A 19,679-nucleotide genomic window follows, 5' to 3' on the forward strand; every position below is an offset into this window, starting at 1 on the left:
ATTTTTGGAATTTTTTTCATTTTGTGAATTTCCATTCAATTTCCCTCATCACTAAGTCAATCCATAAATCTGAATTGGTTATGAAAAAAATTTCCAGTGTCAGAAACAAAGTGGCGTTAACAAAAACGTTAATTTTCGTCTCTACGGAGGAAAGGAAAAGAAAAAAGTAAGGAATCCATGTGCTAAGATTCATGCAATGTCGAACTTTTCCACTGATTTTGATCTTTAGAGGAAAAAAAAAACAATAAAATTGTAGAATAAATATGCTTTGTTTCTTAGATAATCCTTCCCATAACTGTCCGAAAAAGTTGCTGGACTGGACGCCTCTAATAGCCCGTTCCTATGAAAATTTTGTGGAACTCATGTTTATATTGACTTTTTCTAATTTCTGATTAAAAATGAAAGTAAAAATCGTATATGAGGTCACCCCAAGTACATTGGCAACAGTGCTACGTTAAATTTTTTTATGAGATATAGGACTAGAGAGTTATTTTTGATCTCTCATTTCCTATCAACCATGATTTGTATACGCACAGGTGATAAAATTTTTGTATTACCTAGTTTTTTTCTTTCTGTTTTTTTTTCTCCTTCTTCTCTCTTTTTGTCTCCGGTAGTTTTTCATCCTTTCTCTGTATAATAGCCTAGGAATACGGTAACATATGTATCTACGTAATTACATGTTCCCTCATATGCCACATATGATCCTTTATAGGGTCGTGCGTAACCGTGATGAACCGTGTGATCCTCCACTGTCTGTTATTGTCATCAAAGGGTTAAAAAATAGAAAAAAAGAAATAAAAGGGGTTAAAAATAGGTCAAAAAGAATAATTTCTAGTGGGGACGAAAGGTTAATGGTTGGGGGAAAAAATGCACTCGAATAAACGAGTAGTCGAGCAATTATTTTGGCAAATAAAAAGATTTATTTTTTCCAATCACTTTCCTAACAACAATAGGCTGGTAAATTCAGATATCTACTTTAGGAGACATCACTGGGATGTGGTGTTTTTCGGCTTGCTATTTGTTTTCCTTAATTTTTTTCTATATTTTAAGTGAACTTATGGAAAAATCGTCATTCTTCCACTTTCCGTCCTTCTTATATTTATCCTTACTTCAAATCCTTACATTATCCTCATCTTTACTATACATTGAAGTAAAAACAAAGCACTAAATAGAAGTTCCTCGGTTACGGTACTTACAGTAAATCTATGCGCTAGATTACAGTTTGAAAGAGCTTAAATTTCGGTTTTACGGTGATCAGATCGATATTCTGAGGTACTATAATGAATAGGGGTAATTAAAAGACATATGCCTGCCACCCGAATAGTTATTAGCACGTTCCGGTTCCGGTGGTGGTGGTGGTACTGTAGGTGGGCGTGTCTTAGCGCTATCCTTTCCGCGCCAGCGTATAAAAGGAGGCCTACACCATACGCAGCTGCATGCATCGTTTTCGCAGTTACAGTTCCGCAGGTCTACATCGGATTTTTTCAGGATCACTGTAGATGATGGGATTTTTTTCCATATCATGGATGTTATCATGGATGACAAAAGACTCACTTCATGTTCTCTCTAATTCCCATTTCTTTAGTGTTTTTTTTTCTCTAACTGGAACATTTCACTACTTCTTTTTCACTTTCTTTATCGCTAACTACTTCTTTATTTGAGAAAATGCTAAAATATTCTTTTTCAGGTTCTAAATGGTATCCGTTTCCGCTGACGAAAATTCCCAAAAGAAAATGCGACGTCTTAAGGCGAACGGTAGGGAACGCCATCGTATGCACGGTCTCAACAATGCGCTCGACCTCCTTAGACAGGTAATGGCTGGTTTTATAATCATTTATAAAATCCTTATTTTTATAATAATCCTATAATATTTTATATTTCCTATTTTTATAATAATCTTATCATTTTTATAATTTATAATCCTTATTGTACAAAGCAATATAACAAACATTTTTAAAAGCGAATCGGAAAGCGAAACCGAAAAATAAGTAATGTTAATTAAAGTAAGTAAAAAACGTTAGTAATATGTTTAGAAGTTATTATTTTTTTCCAATAATTTCAAGAGCTGGCTCTAAGGAACCTTATCAAAATTCTATATCTAACTATTGAACACACTTACATACGGAATTAAGGAATAAAAAATACGATCAGTCAAAAAAAGGATCTTCTACTCTAAATTGTACATTATTACGCTCTATACAACAGTTTTTTTTTAAAACAAATGCTTCTAAGGCACACAAGGGAAGAAGAAAAGAAAAAAAAAAGAAAAAGAAGGCACATAATTATCAGCAGTGTCATTAGAAGGCAACAAAAAATTTGCATGAGCCAATCATAGCACCTCTACCCCGCTCTTTTTTGCTTAAAACTCTACATTTTTAACACAAATGTATGGGCGCTTCGCTACCTATACCTATTTCCTACCTATGCTTATTTCTTGCTGCTCTTCAATAACGTTGGTCCTCTTTCCTAGTGCCTGGAAATAACACGCAAATCGAAAACCTCAGTATACCCAGAAATAAGCTTTTCTTTAAATTCTTTGCATTAACTGGCATTCTCTTGTAATTTTCTTATTTTCAGTACGTCCCTATCACGACTCAACATCAGAAGCTTAGCAAAATCGAGACTCTCCGCTTGGCTAGGTAAGGATAAGATTTTATTCCTACAGTTCCACTTTTCTTAGATAGCTATACTCGGGCCCGCTTATGTTTACCCCGACGACCGCGACGCAGTCGCAAGAACTCGCGTCTTTTCTCGTTGGAGAAAACATGAACGTCCGCGTATTCAGCTTGACATTCACTTCTCCTTCTTGTTTTCCTTTTAAATTTTCTGCTTATGGTATTCATATGTGAATACTTTTACTAGCTTACGAAAAAAATGCAGAAATTTCTAGGAATTACATTTACGCACTGCAACGAATGGTTCAAACCGGACGTCAGCCAACTGCGGTGGAATATGCGCATCAACTATCAATAGGGCTTAGCCAAACCACCACCAATATGCTTGCAACGCTTCTTCAGGTCAGTTTTACTTTCTGTGGAAATAGTAATACACGAAAAAGAAGGATTTTATTGCAGGTGAATCCGCGTATGTTACTTCCTGCCCCTTATTCTTCGGGATGTGCTCAAACCTCTTACGAACCAACTCCACCACCCGTCTATACACCATTTCAAATGCCAACTTGTGATGAACAACAAATTCCGTACCAATTTTAAATCCCAATTGTAAAATTTTATAAACACCACATTTTTAGTTTCACGGGTATTTTGTAGATGTTTGTACGATAAATGTTTTGTGCTTGTATTTGATCGTATACTGTATATACCGTTTGCGGTACTTATGTTTGCATGGACGGTCGCGTGCGCGTTCAATTGGAGCGCGAAAGCGAGCAGAGCGAAGGGAAGAGAGCGTCTGTCAAACGAGCGTAAAAGTAAGGGAAATCGATCGTCACGACGATTATCATTTATATATGTGTTTCTATTTGAATATTTATGAATCCTAACCAATCATAAGTGACAAATCAACAGAAGAAAAATCAATCACAGTACTCCAGCAACTCTTGCTAGAACAACCAGTGTATCAGTGTTAAAACCTCTTTTTTTTTGTGGGCAGGTGTAGCGCAGTTGGTAGGAAATTAGGCTGCGCTTGCGCGGTCGTAAGTACGAAACTAGCCCACGTGCCGACGGAGCCTTCATCCCTCCGGATTCGTTAAGTTGGTGCCAAAATTTAAAAGAAAAGAAATTTTAAAAAAAAGATAAATTTGGCTGGGAGGATAAAAACGCTGGCCTGGCACGTTGGCTGACCTCTGCAATTCATTTTATAGGTTTCAAACGGTTTCAAAATTTTATAAGCCTCAAACGATTCAGAAACAAAGTTGATCGCGTAGGACCCTCCTAAACAGATTTATCCACGCCGTGCACTTTACTTGACTTCAGTTTTTTCTGAGATATGTATACCTGCAAAGTGAAAACTGAGAAGAAGCAGCTAGAGGAAACTTTGCCAGAGGGGATCGCAAGAGAAAGTCGAGCTTTTCTTCTTCAGTTCTGCTTCCTGATCTCATTCCGGTATGGAGTTGAGTAGAAGATGATTTTATCTTTAAGGAGTAGTTCGAGTTATGCCACAATGTGTTCCATTTCACCTCCTAATTTTCCAAAAACACTTTCCGACATTATAGGAGGAATGGTCAAGTGGAGTGCAGGTTGATTTAAATCTCAGTGGTTGATGGTTCGAAACCGGCCTGAGGCAACTAAGCCCTTCGTGCTATCGTGATCGATAAATTGTTACCAGGCTTAACTGAGAGGAAAGGAACACCGACCACTGACCATCAGCTGACCCTGCAAACCATTTTACATCCCGCAGACGCTTCCTTAAATCCCGTATGATTCTGGATCAAAGCCGAAGGAGTTGGCCCATCCTAAGTGGATTGATTTAACGCCATACACTCTGTCCATCTCCATTTATCCCAAGAATCTCGTAACCTTCGATGAATCACTTCTGATTCGTGATTCGTGCAATGGCAGTCGTTATTTTTCAATTTGCGCGCAATTTTCTTTTCAAGACTCGCTAATTCAATACAGCTTAGAATCTGGATTCCTAACGCTATTCCTAGACGGGGTTGAAGGACGTTAACTGAAGAAGACTCTATCTTCTCTCCTGGATCATTGTCCATAAATCTGTGATGTTTTTCGACAGGAGTATTTAGTTTATTCACGGGTGATCTGCGTACATGAGATGTCCTTCTGGTTCATATTTCTATTCGCGTACAACTTTGTGCAAATTTTTACATTCTTATTAATCTGGTCGATCGTATTACTGGCTGTTTTTCGTCTTTTCATCTACTTTGTCTTCACTTATTACCCTCAAAATGGAGTTTCTTTTGCGGCTGTCGTGTCGAGTTTAGTGATAAGGTAAGTTTTTTTTTTTGCTTTGAGACCCACAACTCTCGCGGAATCTGATTATTGTTTTTCCGTAATGTAGTTTCCGCGTAGTATGTAGCTAAGAAAAGAAATATTGAGAAATGCGTGAAAAACAGTGTTTGCAGAAATTTTCAATGGTGGCTTTTATCCGCTAGTAGATGCTGTTTGTTACTTTGTTTACAAGTATGACAGCAAAAACGAAAACACCCTCTGCAAATCCAAAAAACAGATGAATCGGAAGCATGAGGGTGGCTAGTTTGCCCAACGAAGCAACTCTTTACACCAATAGGATTGATGAAGATAAAACCACAGAAAAATGAATGTCATTACTCATATGGATGTAAGAAGTCACACATGGTGGATTAGAGGTGAAATTGCATGATTGAGCTGTTCCTTGCTCATCCACAAGTGATAAAATCCACTTCATATAGCTTTAATTTCGTCAATCCTATGGATGTAAAGAGTTGTTTTGTCAGATAAATTGACCATCCCACTGCCCCTGATGCTTTTTTCTTCTAAATTTTTGGGGAGGGTTTTGAGTTTTTGCTGTGAGACGCACGAGCTACGTTTTGAATCCTACCTACTAGTTCATAGAACCAAAAATATATATACCAGAAATATCGAAGAATTCCACGAACGCTGCTAAATTCTCCAAATTCAAACGCTAAAGAAAACATCATGAATCAATCTATGCTAATATTTATGTTTTTAATTCAAAATGAGCTAATTCCATGCTCTTCAGGTTACTATCGTACTATACATTTATTTCAGTGCACTTCTTTTTGAGCTGATTCGTCAGTACCATGAATCGATGTCTAAAAGTTCTTCAGGTGTGTTGGTTATGTTTTCGTACGTGCACGTCTTCCTGTTTTAAAGTAGTTGTTATTGGATTGGTATTTTTTTTACCTATATATGTGTTTTTGACAGGATTTTCGTCTTTTGTAACTGAAATGTACTCGTACTCAAGCACAAGCTATCAAATCAATTGGTTTGGTCCGATATGGCGATTAAATCCGTTTTATATTGCTGCAACTTTGTTTGGAGAGATTATTGTCGTCTTTTCTGGAGTGGTAAGTGCTTTTAAACGTCATATCTGCTGAATCTGTCAAATTTCATCACTCTGATAACCAGTAAGATAGTCAATGGCACCCCTCAGGAATTTTTCACGTCCTCTTCATATCATCAGCCCTGACTTCTCACTCATTATCAGTTATTAGCTATCAGCACGCAGTTAACATAAAAAAACAAGACCCATCCTCTTTATTGACACATTCTAAAATAAATTTTTGTCTCGTTGCTACCATTTTGTTTTTATGTTTTTTTCTTTATAAAAGTGCTAATTCAAAGCTAATACCTCGGTTTGAGTTGAAATTTTCTTCCATTTTCGTCTATTTTTCAGTGTGGTCGTTCAGTTGGTGAATATGTTTCTGGAATTTTCCATGAACAGTCCTTGGTTACTGGAATCGTCTCAGTTCTTCTAACGACAATTGTGATCATCATCAGCATGTTTGCACTTATGGGGTACCAGATAAATGCTGGACTGCAAGGAATTACTGTTTCGAGGCAAGTTGGATCCGACACATATCACATTTTCTTTATATTTCTTCCTTTTCTTTTAGATCAAGATATGGGACAAACAGTGGACGAAGCTATCCTAGTCTAGCTGTGAAATAAGAGTGAAATTCGTCAATTTGTGACCACTAATCAATGGAATGTGATATGTAAGATTATACTTGATGTATCGTATATGGTTCATTCCTAACCACAATTCTTGGTTGTTCATAGCAGGATTTAGATTTGAATCCTTCTGCCGCGGATTTGATTTAGACAAATTCCAACGAATCACATGAAGACTGCTAAATAATTTAGCTTAAGGCTATTCTCCAATACGATTGCTGTGTAATTTGTTCCTTTTTGAACCAACATCAGTCTTTTCCTCCATTTTTTTTTCTTCTCTTCATTTTCTCATTTACTGCTAACCATCACTGTTTGACATTTCTCACTGAAATTTTAGCTCGCTGTATGAGGCTGAGGCACCAATCGATAGCTTGCTATAGATAAGCACTGGATTCTCAACGTCTGTGAGGAATCCGCAGTACTTGTCATGGATACGAAAGCGATCTAGAGGCTCTGAACCCCTTCACTTTGGAAACGTACTGCTTTCATCACTGAAAACGAAGACTCACGTAACCAAAGCGAGAAAGAATGATGAAATATTGCATGTTTACGTGGATAAATGAGGAAGAATTTTCTTCTCGTTGTTGTTTTGTTGTACGCTCCATATGTATTCTTAATGATAAACTACTACTGTATTATACTGGAAGTTGCAACAAAAGTGAAGAGATTCGGAGCCGATAGTCAAGGTAACTATGGATTCGTCAATGATACTTTCTAATCGTTTGAGTTTTTTTTTTTTTTGTTGTAAATGGTATCCTTCAGACTTTGGTAGGCACCTTCAAAGAGATCGAAAAAGAGAGAATAACTAGTTGTGTATTACATTGTTTTTTCTTTAAATTATTGTTTTGCAGTAGATGTCAGTGACCGTTCTGCAACATGCGAAACGGTATATAACAGTAAGATTGTAGTCTACAAATGACTCGTATTTCTTAAAAACAATGAAATTACTATAAGACGTGAAGTTAAGGATATTGAGATTTTTTCCACGAATAGACAAGAGTGCGCATGTAGCTCATGAGCATGAGCGTGAAGACCCACAGTTCCCCTTCGTAATCCAGAAGAAGCCGTGTGAAACAGCCTTGAGTGATCTCATCCCACCTACGAAGTAACCTGTCACACAACCGAGAACGATCGAATCTGTCGTCTTCCAATGTCGGCAATCCGACCAATATCATGCTATATAATAACGCGCTTAGTCCGTGTGCACGTGTGTGTATGTGTTTGTGTGTTTGTCTGTGTGTCACGAAAATACTGAATGATGCAAAACTCTGCACTGCTGAGGTGTCGAGCCATCCCCGTGCACCTGAGAGGCGAGCACTCTACCTTCTCACCATTGTCCAAAGCTATGTACCTATGTATGTTTTCTTTGATAAGGCAAGTTAGTTCCTCTCATATGGTAGTGAGGGTAAATAAACTTTTATGTAAATGCATACTTCCAAATTTGCAAACTACCATGCTATATAGTAACGGTCTTATTCTGTCACGTGTGTGCGTATGCGTATTTGTGTGTCTCAGCCAAGGAATTCCAAAAAGAGAGGGAATACTATGGGGTCGGTTAGGTGCGCTGGAGTCTCAAGGCGGTAAAATTGGGTGAGACGAGTACTATGGCGTGGAATTCGTGCCCCGGAGTCAGATAGCTGTGAAATGGGGTGGGACGGGTCCAGCGGGGTTGAAATGGTGCGCGGGAGCCCCAACGCAGTAGAATGGGTTTCTGTGGTTCCTTCGCATATCTACTTCTCAGCATGTCTCCTGATGCTGCTAATATCTTTTCTTCAAAAAGAGGAAACACACGTGCGAACGGTAGCATAGATCCAATATATAGTAGCCAACAGTTTACGCGATCTGACGTAGAACGTTGCTTTTGTCACTACGGTAGTAATATTCACGTCATTCTATGTTAGCACATGCTAACATAGAATGACGTGAATATTACTCATGCTGTGCTAAGAGTTGAGAACGGAGAAAACTCATACTTCGAATAATATTTCCAAATTCTGGACGTTTGAAAGAAACATAGAGGTGAAATTAAGCTGGATTGTTCTCCAAATATAGAACTGAGCGTTCAAGGAAAAACCATAAAATCTTTCATCTATGTTCAAATTTTCGGGTAAAAAAAAATTGAAGAAAGCGTTGGTAGAAAAAGGCAATTCTAATTTTCAAGAAAAAAAATGTCGCTATTGTTATTCTTTGGGTTGGTGAAGACGAGCGAAGCGAACACCAAAATAAGCCTGAAGTCCCACTTTAGCCGGACGTTCAGGCTGGTAGCCAAATAACCAGGAGAAGTTGCCCATCTGCATAATCGCAGATGCGTTCCAGATTGTCGCGTTCTATCATTCCTAATAAATTGCATCATAAGCAAACGGGAACACATGCTTTTTCACCTGCGTTTTTCCATATTACAAGAGGAAATCGAGCGTAATCACACTCATACTTGTGAACTATACCTCCAAGCCTATCTGTAGAGAGATCTCAACATCGTTGATTTCATGATAAACCGTCTTTAAATGCTTGCTGCCAAGCACCTGATGACTTTTAGTGTAAACGTGGAAGTAAAACACGTACGGGTGCCAATCCGACTCGTATACCTACCTGCCTGGGTTCCGCAATGAGTTACGTTCTTAAAGTGTGTCCTTCAATAAAGGAAAAAAGAGTGAAATATGGGGATTTTTACGGCACTTTTTTATGTATAGTTGTATAGTCGGGTCAAAACGACATGAAGTACGGTCTAGTTACTTAAGGGCAGCATACCACGAATCTGAGGTGGTACGGATTTCAGGTGGAGTATCCGTAAACAGGGCCGTAGATTATGGAGACGGGGTTAGTTGCGCTCATTCCCCCCTGCATCACTGCGAACAGCCGCCCCCAGAATGCTGTTTTGTACGACGCCATCTATTGCAACGCTCCACCCTTTGCACCGCCTCCGCCCTGCAATTCGTCGAAAATCAATTCGCACTGCCCAGATAGGCAGTAATTGACGCTGCGCGTGCAAAGGTGGCGAGCTGCAATAGAAGGCATCGTACAAAACAGCATTCAGGGGCCGGCTGCTTGCAGTGATTTAGGAATAGATGAGCGAAACCAAACCGGTCTCCATAATCTACAAGCGGTTGCGTTCGAACCGGCGCGATGGAGCGTAGGGGTTAGGAGTGAGGACCCTTGCTACCACCGTTCATTGCTGTAGTTCGCGATGGTCTCACTTCGATTCCAATCACTATCTTTGCCTCGAGCGCAACCGCCTACGCAGCTGCATCATCTTTCATGTCCTTTTTACTTCACTGTATAAAAGGATAAATTATAAAGTTTCTGGCGTTAATCAATCCGCTTGGGATGCGCCCCCACGTTCACTTCAATTCAGAATCGTTTGAGGTTCACGAACGTGTAACTGGCCTATACAATGACTTTGCGGTGGCTAGGCGATGTGTCAAGTCAGTGTTTTTATCCTCCCAGATAAGTCTGGTACCAATTTATCGACCCCGGAAGGATGAAAGGTTTGGTGAACACTAGGGCGAATTCGAAAATCCGATCGATCGTGCAGGAAGCGGAACCTCTTACCGCTACACTACACCCGCCCCCTTATTAATAAAGTATATTAACCAAGGTTATGCTTCAAATGCTCCGACCCTGGATAAATAACCCTGCAGATCACATAATGATCATGTATGCGACACTTGTTTTATACTTCAGCATCGTTCTTGTACATTCATAGTATATTCGCTACAGTTCTGCCTGTACCTGGGCTGTAAACCTATAAAAAAAACTTTATTTATAGCAGAAGAGCGGTGTAATGTTCCGTGTTTAGCAGATGAAATGATTTTTACGGAATCTGCGAAGACTGTGAGGAATACTTTTGTTTGAAGACTTTGATCTAGAAATGTGTTGTTGTAGTTAGAAGTCTATGACGATGAAGGAGTAGACCTCATAGATTGATTTCGTGTAGCATTTTACCGTAGATTGAAAGTAGCCGGTCAGCTTCACCTGCTCCTTCGCCTAGGGATTAGTAATGATTTGCTGAGCTTAGTCAGTCCTCTCAGGATGCGTCAAGGCGTTCCTCGTCAATTCAGAATCCCCTTAAGAATTGAATGTGTAGACAGCCTATGTAATGATTTGCGGAAGTCGATGTAAAAAAAACAGTATTTTCATTTTCCTCAGAGACAAGCCTGGTAATACGAGGATGGGATGAGGAGTCCACTGACATTGGGAGGAATTCGAACTATTAGCATTGGAATAGCATAGAAATCCCTCCCTCACCACAGCGCTATACTTCTCAACCTAAGATAAATGGTCACCTATATTCTTCACCAATATGGGTGACTATTTATCTCAGGTTTACAGATAACGAATGTAAGAGGAGGAAGCCTGGCTTACCGAAACTCTGACATACAAAAACTGTTCAAGAGAATTCAAACCTCACCTACTGATGAAGGGGAGATAGAACGGATAAAATCTCATTGTTTCAGAGACTTGGAGCAAGTTCCTCCTCTGACAAGCGACCACAATAAAGCATTGGATTGATATGGGTTTTTAGCTCACAGTTCTAGTTTCTCTTTTTCGGTTGTTCATTATGACACTAGCTAGCTGGAATTCTTCCTTGATATGCTTCTTTTCAAATTCGTCCCTACAGTTGGTCCTTATTCTCTCCTGGTGGTGGAAAGCCGTTCAAGGATGGCAAAGTTGGTGAGCCCGAGCGCTTGAGGTCCCCCACCGGTTCGCCCATGGTCCCTGACGAATTCCTCCGTCCGAGGTTAAGTTGGTCATCAAAATCCTGGTATCCGTTTTTTTACCGTAGCGTTCTGGGTCTGGGAAAAGGATCTCGCATGAGGATTTCTCACCTTCTCTAGTAGGAGAATGACCTGCCAACTCACCACCCCTCATGCTTTGAAGGGCCAGTCTTGCTGTGTAAAATTCAGGTGAAATTCTAGTGAGCTCTGTTCCGTCTTGTTGTTTTTTGTTTTATGGCACACCTGCAGGTGTTTTCAATAAATAAATAAATAAATAAATAGATGCTCAGGATGACGCTCCAGTCCGCTTCCTCATGTGGTGGAGGCAGGTCTTTTCCAACGGCTCGCCAACGTCAGGATAACGAGTTCTAATTACGGTTACCTTTCATAACGCCTAACGTTCTACGCCATCATATCGGAACCTGATTGTACTGGGAAAAATCGAGCCTGTGTTACTATGTGGTGTGCTAATCGACCCAACAAGATAGATTGTGGATTGTACCCATATCGTTAAAAAAAGATACCGCGAGCAAGAATTTCTGGTGAACTTGCCGGGATCTACTTATTCATTTTAATATTGTGGTGTTAGTATGAATGTAGCAGTGATATTAAAATTTCAAATTAATACTTTTAAATTGTACGTATAAAACGTGTTTAGTACCTTCAATTACCATGACTACCACTTTAGTCAATGTTCTAATAAATAGCAATAAATGATTCTGATTTCCTTCAATGGATCTATATGTGATATCGAGTTAAAACTACCGAAATTATCTTGATTTCTTCAATGACAGTAGCATCACATGGAAATTTTTGCATACACTATGTGTAATAGAAAAGCTTAAGCTGCGTAATTCTCTTCCTTCCTCCAGATGTTACTCGTGCGACATTTATTTCGCTCAACGAAGCCGTTATCGATTACTTATTGGTGAGCATGTACCTACTTTTTCTTCAATTTTCGAAAAAAAGTCTTTACGTTGTGATTGTTACGACATAAAACTAAACCTGGTATAATAGTGGTTAGGGAAAAAAAAAAACTTTTGAAAACAGTTGTGGTTGTTATGACATAAAACTAATAGCTTAACTTGCTACAACGATCTGGGTGTCGCAGTCAGAGTTCATCTGGATCTGAAATCAATCAATATCCTAAATTCGTCAGTATGACCTCTCTATGGTCGGGTCAGAACGACATGAAATGTACAACGACACGACGGACATTTGCGCAAGCGGCTGCGCCCAAAGCGGAGCGGTGGAGCGTAACGGTTGAGATCATGTAAGGATCCACGCTACCGCCACCCATCTCTGCAACTTGCCATGGTCCCACCTCGATTCCAATCGCTGTCTCCACCGCACCGCTTCCGAGCGCGGCCGCTTGCGCAACGGTCCGTATTTCATGTCGTTTTGACCCAACTATAGGACCGTGGGTTTAGAATGGACCTCAGGGACGAGTCTTAGAGGAAAGCTACGTTGTATATGAGCGTGCACCGTGCTCTAATCCCTAAAAAGGATAATGGATAAACAAATAAATAAACAAACAAATAATAAACAATAACAATAGTATAATAATAATAATAATAAATCAATCCGGATGGGATGCACCAACGGTTCAACCTTAAGTCAGAATCGTTTGTGGTATATGAAAGCTACATAACTTGCGGAGGTCAGCCGATGTGTTTCTCAGTGCCAGGACAGTGTTCTTCTTCTCACAGACAATTTTGGTATCAAATGGCCTAACAGGGGACGGAGAGGCTAGAGAGGTCTGCCCTAGCGCGGTTCCCAACAATCGATCCCACAATCGCGTAGAAAACCTCTTCAAACAAAAATAATCCTTTGGATCCATCAAACATAGCAAGTGCAGATGAATACACATCCACTAATTACTTATTCCCTGAAAGAAAAAGTAGCTTCTGAAGAAGAGATCTTTTTTGTATAAAGGATAAATGATAGTTTCTGGTGTTAATCGTTCCGCTTGGGATGCGCCACGGCGTTCACTTCAATTCACAATCGTTCGAGGTTTACGAACGGATTCGAACCTCCGGTCGATCCGATTGCGCCACACTCGCTCCTTATTTGCATAGAGCGAATGTTTTCTTTTACTTTGAATCTACCGTAACTGTGATAAGTGTCCGGAAATCTTCACAAGTTCATGCCGTGGTTGTAAAATCTTCAACAACTGTGTTTGTAACAATTGTTAACCAAAGAGGATATTGTTAATGCGCGATGACATAAAATATTAAAAAAGAAATGAAATGAATCCCTTCTTAATAGTGAAGCAAAATCAAACCACAAGGAAATACAAAGTTCGCAGAAACGATGTCATCACATCCCATCGATTGGTGATTATCGATTGAGCGCTGTGAACTCGCAGCGTCCAATGGATAATCACTAATCGAAGGGTTGCCATCACTTCTGCGGAGAAATCTAGCAGCTTCATCACGGACATCACTTTCCGGAATCATCGCCAGAAACATCGATTCGCGGCTGGACATACATACTGCGTACTTCACATTGTATATGACGTCTGTAGAGAAACTGGAACTCGAGCTTATAGTACGTGTTTTTGGATTTTCGTCCTATTCGTTATCCAAACGTAGACTGACGGTCGCTTAGCGGACAAGCGATAAAAACACTGCGAAATAATCGTGCACAAGTATCCTTTTCTTTCATGGTCCATAACAAATTAATCCTGCTCTTAAGATAGATAAGACACAAGACCAAATTTACTCGTCAGGTGTTGCCTCGTAGGAACTTTTGCAAGGTCTGAGTTCTGTACGCTTGTGGGATTGGTTTATGACCGCGATGCAGTAGATTTTATATGCTGGTGGTACTGGTTTCTGTGATTTTTCTTCAAACGAAGTTAATCGATTAAAAACACGAAAATGTTCATTGTTCGTCTGAACAACGATTGACTTTTCACGATTGATTCAGCCGTTAGAGAACAGTAATATTGTTATAATCATGTTTTCCTTACAACTCTCTTTTGTTATAAGTTTATTTTTTGTTATTTTTGTTTTGTTTTGTTTATATGGAGTTTGTTAATTAGTACTCTAAGACTAAGGGTCACTAAGACCAGAATTCGAAAGTTCTGCTAGCACGTAATTATATTTTAAGGCTCCAGTTCCCTTCTACGTTATGCGTCAAGAAAAACCAGTAGAAACTAACCAGTAACTAGAAACCAGTAGAAAAAGAAAATTCCAGTTGAAAAAGAAAAGAAAAAGGAATGGTTGCAGTTGCATCTGCAGCTAATTTTAGCAGTTAGTTTGTTATTTTCAGAGGCTCCATTCTATGCGGAACATAATATGTTTGCAATTCTCTGAAGAAGAAATAGAATGCTCATGAAGTACTTTCCATGTCAATATTATGAATTCTTCTCCTCGTTCAGTTTTTGCACTCGCACACCTAAGAACTTTTGAGGAACCATTCCTCCTGATAAGCAGGATCATGTTTTTTTTCTACTTCCAGCATCGAGAGGTAGATTCTAACGTTTTTCTTAAGAAATCGCTATGCTGAGAATGCTTTTCATACTGTTTTAAAATTATTTATGTGGTTTTTCCATTATCCGAAGTACTTTTTTAAACCTTATATTACTAGCTTGTGCAGATCAGTAGCTATTTTTGACACTTTTACATCTAATTTGCTTCGATCCATGCTTTTAAATGAATTATAGCTTTTCTAGAGAAAAAATTGGGAGACCATATTGACTCGGAACTTCAAATGTATGTTTGGAGTGCTGTATTATTCAAAAAAGGATTGCGCAGCTATTTCTGGAACTAAATAACTAAATCAATCGGGGCCTTAGGACTTAATCATTAGTCTTATAGTATCTATGACATGTAAACTAAAGTTACTAAGAGAAAAAGTAAGATAGAGCGTCTACAAATAAGGGGACCATGAGTGCCCCGCCCATTCCTATTTTTTTTTAAATACATTTTCTCGAAGGATTCTTTTAACGATATAACGAAGAACATTCATTGACTCCCCTACTGTTGATGAAACGGAGTAACTCCTCACCAGTGTATTTGCGTAGTTATTATAGTTGAGTGAAAACGACGTGAAGCTCTGTGCAGTTGCGTAGGCGGTTGCGCTCGAAGCGGAGCAGCGGAGCGTAGCGGTTGGAATTGAAAGGGGAACCTCACTAGCACCATTCATCGCTGCTGTCCGAATAAAAGTAGTGACGCTCCCACTTCGATCCTAACCGTTAGTTACACTGCGCCGTTTCGGGCGCAGCCGCTTACGCAACTGCAAGGAGCTTCAGGTGGTTTTTCCGACCCTGCTATATCTCTTAATTTACTACTTATAGGAAAGCATTATCCACAAAAATGTCTCTCAAAGAAGGCACGGTTGTTGGTGGTGTGAAGCGGTTGAGTGATGGAAACAATATTCCAATGATTGGCTTGGGTATTTCAAGAATTGTTGGACAGGTGAGTTTCTTTCACCGTGTTTTATTCTCCAACGGATTTCCATCTCTTTAGTTTTACTTCTCTCGGATTTTACTCTTTTCCATTTCATAAGTATATGTTCCTACTAGCTTAGGAGAGAATTGATTGATTCTTGCTCAACACTGCCCAAATGAACATTTCGTGTAAATTAAGAGTGCCCTTGCGGTAAAGAAAACCTCCACAATTTGTTAATATTGTCGTGACGTCTAGAATATATATTTGAATATTTGTTTCATGGTTTTATCACTATAATCAGGTTCATTTCAAAATGAAATTCGTTTTTAATTATGACGAGTTGGTTGTTCATCTAATCATCGTTACTGTTGATCATTTTTCGAAACTATTTCTATTTAAATTTGAAGTTGAAATGATGCCAGCTTTTATGTCTAATCGTATCATCATTTTCATGCTTTTTAAACGATGTTACTGGATAAATATTCATCAAAAGGAGCACTTTTGTGAGCGTAGAAAAAAGAAAATTATTGCTAAGGATATATATATATATATATATATATATATATATATATATATATATATATATATATATGATCATGTTCGGGATTTAGCGACTTTCTCGTTCAGGAAAGCGTTGAAACGTCAGTTTTCGCTGCACTCAAAGCTGGTTATCGACTGTTCGATACTGCTGAATTATACGAAAACGAAACGGAACTAGGAAATGCTTTGGAGGTGATTATTTTATTTCCTTCCTGTTCCCTTCAAGGATTTGAGTAGATTTTAAATGGAAAATCTAGACATCCTTACTGAAACTTGGACTTAAACGCGAAGATATTTTCATCACAACAAAGGTGCAAACGAAGGATGGAGATGCAGCGAATTGGGCTGAACAAAGTGTTATGGAATCGTTGAAAAAGCTTAAAACCACGTAAGAACTTCACACTTAGATAGCACATCAATTTGTCCTTCTTTTTCCTTGAGAATAATCTGAATTGCTTGTGCTCAAGTTGTTCCATGATAAAAATGTAATACGGCGCACGAACTTGGAGGAAACAAAAGTAAAAGTGAAAAAAGTTTTTTTTTTTCATTTTCAGAACAACTCTTCATGTTTTTGAACTAAAACAAAAAGCGAAGTATATTCATTTATGACCTATTGTATTGATTATTTTAGCTATAGATAGCTCATCTTCTATTTTCTTAATACTTTAATGATTCAGGTACCTTGACATGGTGTTAGTGCACTTTCCCAGGGATCGATATACTGGAATCGATGACGCGTTTGAAATCAACAAAAAGGGAAGGAAAGAAGTTTGGCAGAAACTAGAACAATTGAAAGGTGAAAAACTTAACTTAGTTGATGTGGTTGACTTTTTTCTCGTTAAAACTAAGAAGTATTTAAAGAAAGTGGCAAAATAAAATCAATTGGAGTGTCAAATTATGAAGTGTATCACCTAGCAGAACTTTTTGAGTACGCGAAGGTTAGTTTTCTTTTTCTATTTTGTTGGTGTTTGTTGTTTTTTTCGTGCGAGTAGAAATTCGCTTTCATGTTTGAGTGGTTTGATCTTTTTATTCTTTCAGCATTTGCCTGTTTTGAATCAATTTGAGTTCCATCCTTACTTGACAAGACGTACTCTTATAAAGTTCTGCGAATTAAACGGAATTTTCACCCAGGTATGATCTCTTTGTTAGTTTGTCAGTTTGTTTTGCAAGATATGGCAGGCGAACGCATCTGTAATGTGTCTGCGGCACTTTATGCATCTTGTGTGATCACAGATCACAAATCGGGTCAATTTGCTCGATCAACGACCACAACGGTTACAACCAAATAAAGTGGAACAAAGTTCAGTGTATTTCGTTGTAACCGTTATGATCGTTGATATACCACTGTCAATGATTTTTCCTTCCTTTTTAAGGCATTCTCTTCGTTACTTTGGGGAAATAAGGAGATTCTGAACGAAAAGCCAATACAAGAACTGGTCAAAAAATTCGATGTCAGTCCGCAGGTATCTCGTGATGTTAATAATGTTTTAAACCCATGGGATATTTTTATTCTATTAAAAATATGACTATCAGACTATACTGTATGCATTCGCTGTTTGTTCTGGAGTTGGAATAATACCAAAGTCAGCAAATCCTACCAGAATCCATGAGAATCTCCACAAAGTAAGTTACCGCCACTTTTATTGATTTTCTCAAAAGAAAAAGCATAGCATATGTGTCATGTTATCCTCATTTCTACCAAGTTTTTTTTAAAGGTAGCTGCCATCTCTCTTTCACCAAGCGAACTTGCATCACTGCGTGAGCTCGATCGAAACGCTGCATTCTGTCCCAGGTGTTTCCCTTGGAGGTGTCTTTGAAGAATTTTCACAAGCCTAGATAAGTTTCTGCTAAAAAAAAAAGTTGCATGTACTTTAACTTTGAGAATATTTTCATAGACGTGGTATGTTTACCTGTGATAAAGTTAAAAAAAGAAGAAAATGACTTTAATACCACACAGAAGGGAAATTACTGAAAATTTTCCTCAACTTTTTTGTTATGCATTGATCACCACTTGATTCCAATTGTTTTCGTTGTTTCTCTATATACTACATTTATTTTCGTCAAATTTTATTGTTACCTAGCCTTCAATTACCCGCCTGATTCGAAAAGGCCGTAATCGTCGTGGGAATCTCGCTTAGTCAGAAATAATGACGTTTACTACATTTATAATTCTTGAAAATTCTCACGACTCGTGAGATAAAACTCGTGTACTTCGATTTTTGCTCACATTTATGAACAATGTTGTCTTAAACGTTGTATTTATCTTCTTATCTTAGTTGTTTACTGTACATTTGTCATAAATCGCTTTGTTTGAAGAAATGTTAGTTACTTAACGAAAGATTTATTGATTGTTATGGTAGAAATAGCGTTCCGTAGCCATTTTTGTTCACATTCGTAACATTTGTAACGCCGGATTTGTGACATGTGCTGGCGCACTTTTGTATGAATTTTTACAATGAAGCTAGTAGCAATAAACATTAATATTATGATTACATTTAACAAAATATAGCTTAGAAAATTCCAGATCTACATTACCTTACAAAAATTGGAAAATATCACATATTCGGCCATTTTTAATTTGAGGGTAACATTCACTATTGATTTAAACGTAACCATTCATCTGATAGCGTTTGTTGTAAATTGAGAGCCGTGTGAAAGAAAAAATCTGCGTCAAACAAGAATTCGGTGTAATCTGAGAAGGTTGACTGGTCAACGATCATATCTATGTATATATTGTGTTTTGCTCTATAATAATTCCAAAATTCGAAGCAATACTAATACCGTTCGGCTTTTTTGAATCCCTATTAACAACAACTGAAGGATTTCTAGCAAAAACAGCGGAGAAATTTTATTTTATTACTGCTCTTATAAATTAGTAGACTACTATCTTTGAAATCTTGATTTTAATTGCATCAGTTCTTAAACAGCTAAACAAGAAGTATTCTTACAGTAGGGTCTAAACGATCTGGTTTATGGCGCAACTGAATAAAAAACCGCACTCGAAATGCACTCCGTGGTCCAACTGAACTAGCGAAGTCCTACCGCGAAAGCAACTGCTCACGCAATTGCACCATAAACCAGATCGCTTAGACCTATGCGTATGTTTCCATAACAGAAGCATAAAACAATTCAACTTGCAAATTTGTACATACACCTCGGGGATTCTTTTAACGCAACTGTCTCGTCTATCAACTATAACTCGCTTTTTAGCTGTCTTGATCATCTCCAATTCACACAATCTCCGAAACAAAATTGCAATCTTACGACAACTGGTGTGACTGGATTGCAGTTTTTAAGGAAAATAAATCGTTTAATGCACTTATATCAAGTTATTCCTCTCCAGAAAATGTCCGAAAACCATAGAGGAACGCTATGGAAAGTAAGTAGTTAAAGAATTTCACAGTGACGAATCTGTAGACATAATTTATCACCGGCAAACA

At 38.4% G+C, this 19,679-nt stretch overlaps 3 protein-coding genes across 4 annotated transcripts; all 3 read left to right on the forward strand.

Annotated features, from left to right (window-relative positions):
- Positions 1-1,694: 1,694 nt before the first annotated feature.
- Positions 1,695-3,212, forward strand: RB195_008423 (uncharacterized protein; the record flags this gene model as incomplete). The annotated part of the gene is made up of 4 exons (XM_013447750.2): positions 1,695-1,811; positions 2,578-2,639; positions 2,891-3,017; positions 3,075-3,212. The coding sequence occupies 4 exons, from the start codon at positions 1,695-1,697 to the stop codon at positions 3,210-3,212; spliced, it is 444 nt and encodes a 147-aa protein (XP_013303204.2).
- A 1,516-nt stretch (positions 3,213-4,728) lies between these two features.
- Positions 4,729-6,587, forward strand: RB195_008424 (uncharacterized protein; the record flags this gene model as incomplete). The annotated part of the gene is made up of 5 exons (XM_064194912.1): positions 4,729-4,904; positions 5,685-5,743; positions 5,841-5,983; positions 6,313-6,476; positions 6,533-6,587. The coding sequence occupies 5 exons, from the start codon at positions 4,729-4,731 to the stop codon at positions 6,585-6,587; spliced, it is 597 nt and encodes a 198-aa protein (XP_064046057.1).
- A 5,590-nt stretch (positions 6,588-12,177) lies between these two features.
- Positions 12,178-19,622, forward strand: RB195_008425 (uncharacterized protein; the record flags this gene model as incomplete). Of its 2 annotated transcripts, XM_064194913.1 has the most annotated exons (11): positions 12,178-12,233; positions 15,606-15,726; positions 16,327-16,431; positions 16,497-16,627; positions 16,917-17,035; positions 17,101-17,177; positions 17,278-17,370; positions 17,613-17,702; positions 17,773-17,862; positions 17,955-18,031; positions 19,583-19,622. In XM_064194913.1, the coding sequence occupies 11 exons, from the start codon at positions 12,178-12,180 to the stop codon at positions 19,620-19,622; spliced, it is 999 nt and encodes a 332-aa protein (XP_064046058.1). The 2 variants fall into 2 exon arrangements, with proteins under 2 accessions (XP_064046058.1, XP_013303202.2); XM_013447748.2 differs by lacking the exon at positions 19,583-19,622 and having other exon boundaries at positions 17,955-18,056.
- Positions 19,623-19,679: the final 57 nt, after the last annotated feature.

This window comes from Necator americanus, chromosome III (assembly GCF_031761385.1).
Source record: "Necator americanus strain Aroian chromosome III, whole genome shotgun sequence".
In the NCBI taxonomy this organism is placed as follows: domain Eukaryota; kingdom Metazoa; phylum Nematoda; class Chromadorea; order Rhabditida; family Ancylostomatidae; genus Necator; species Necator americanus.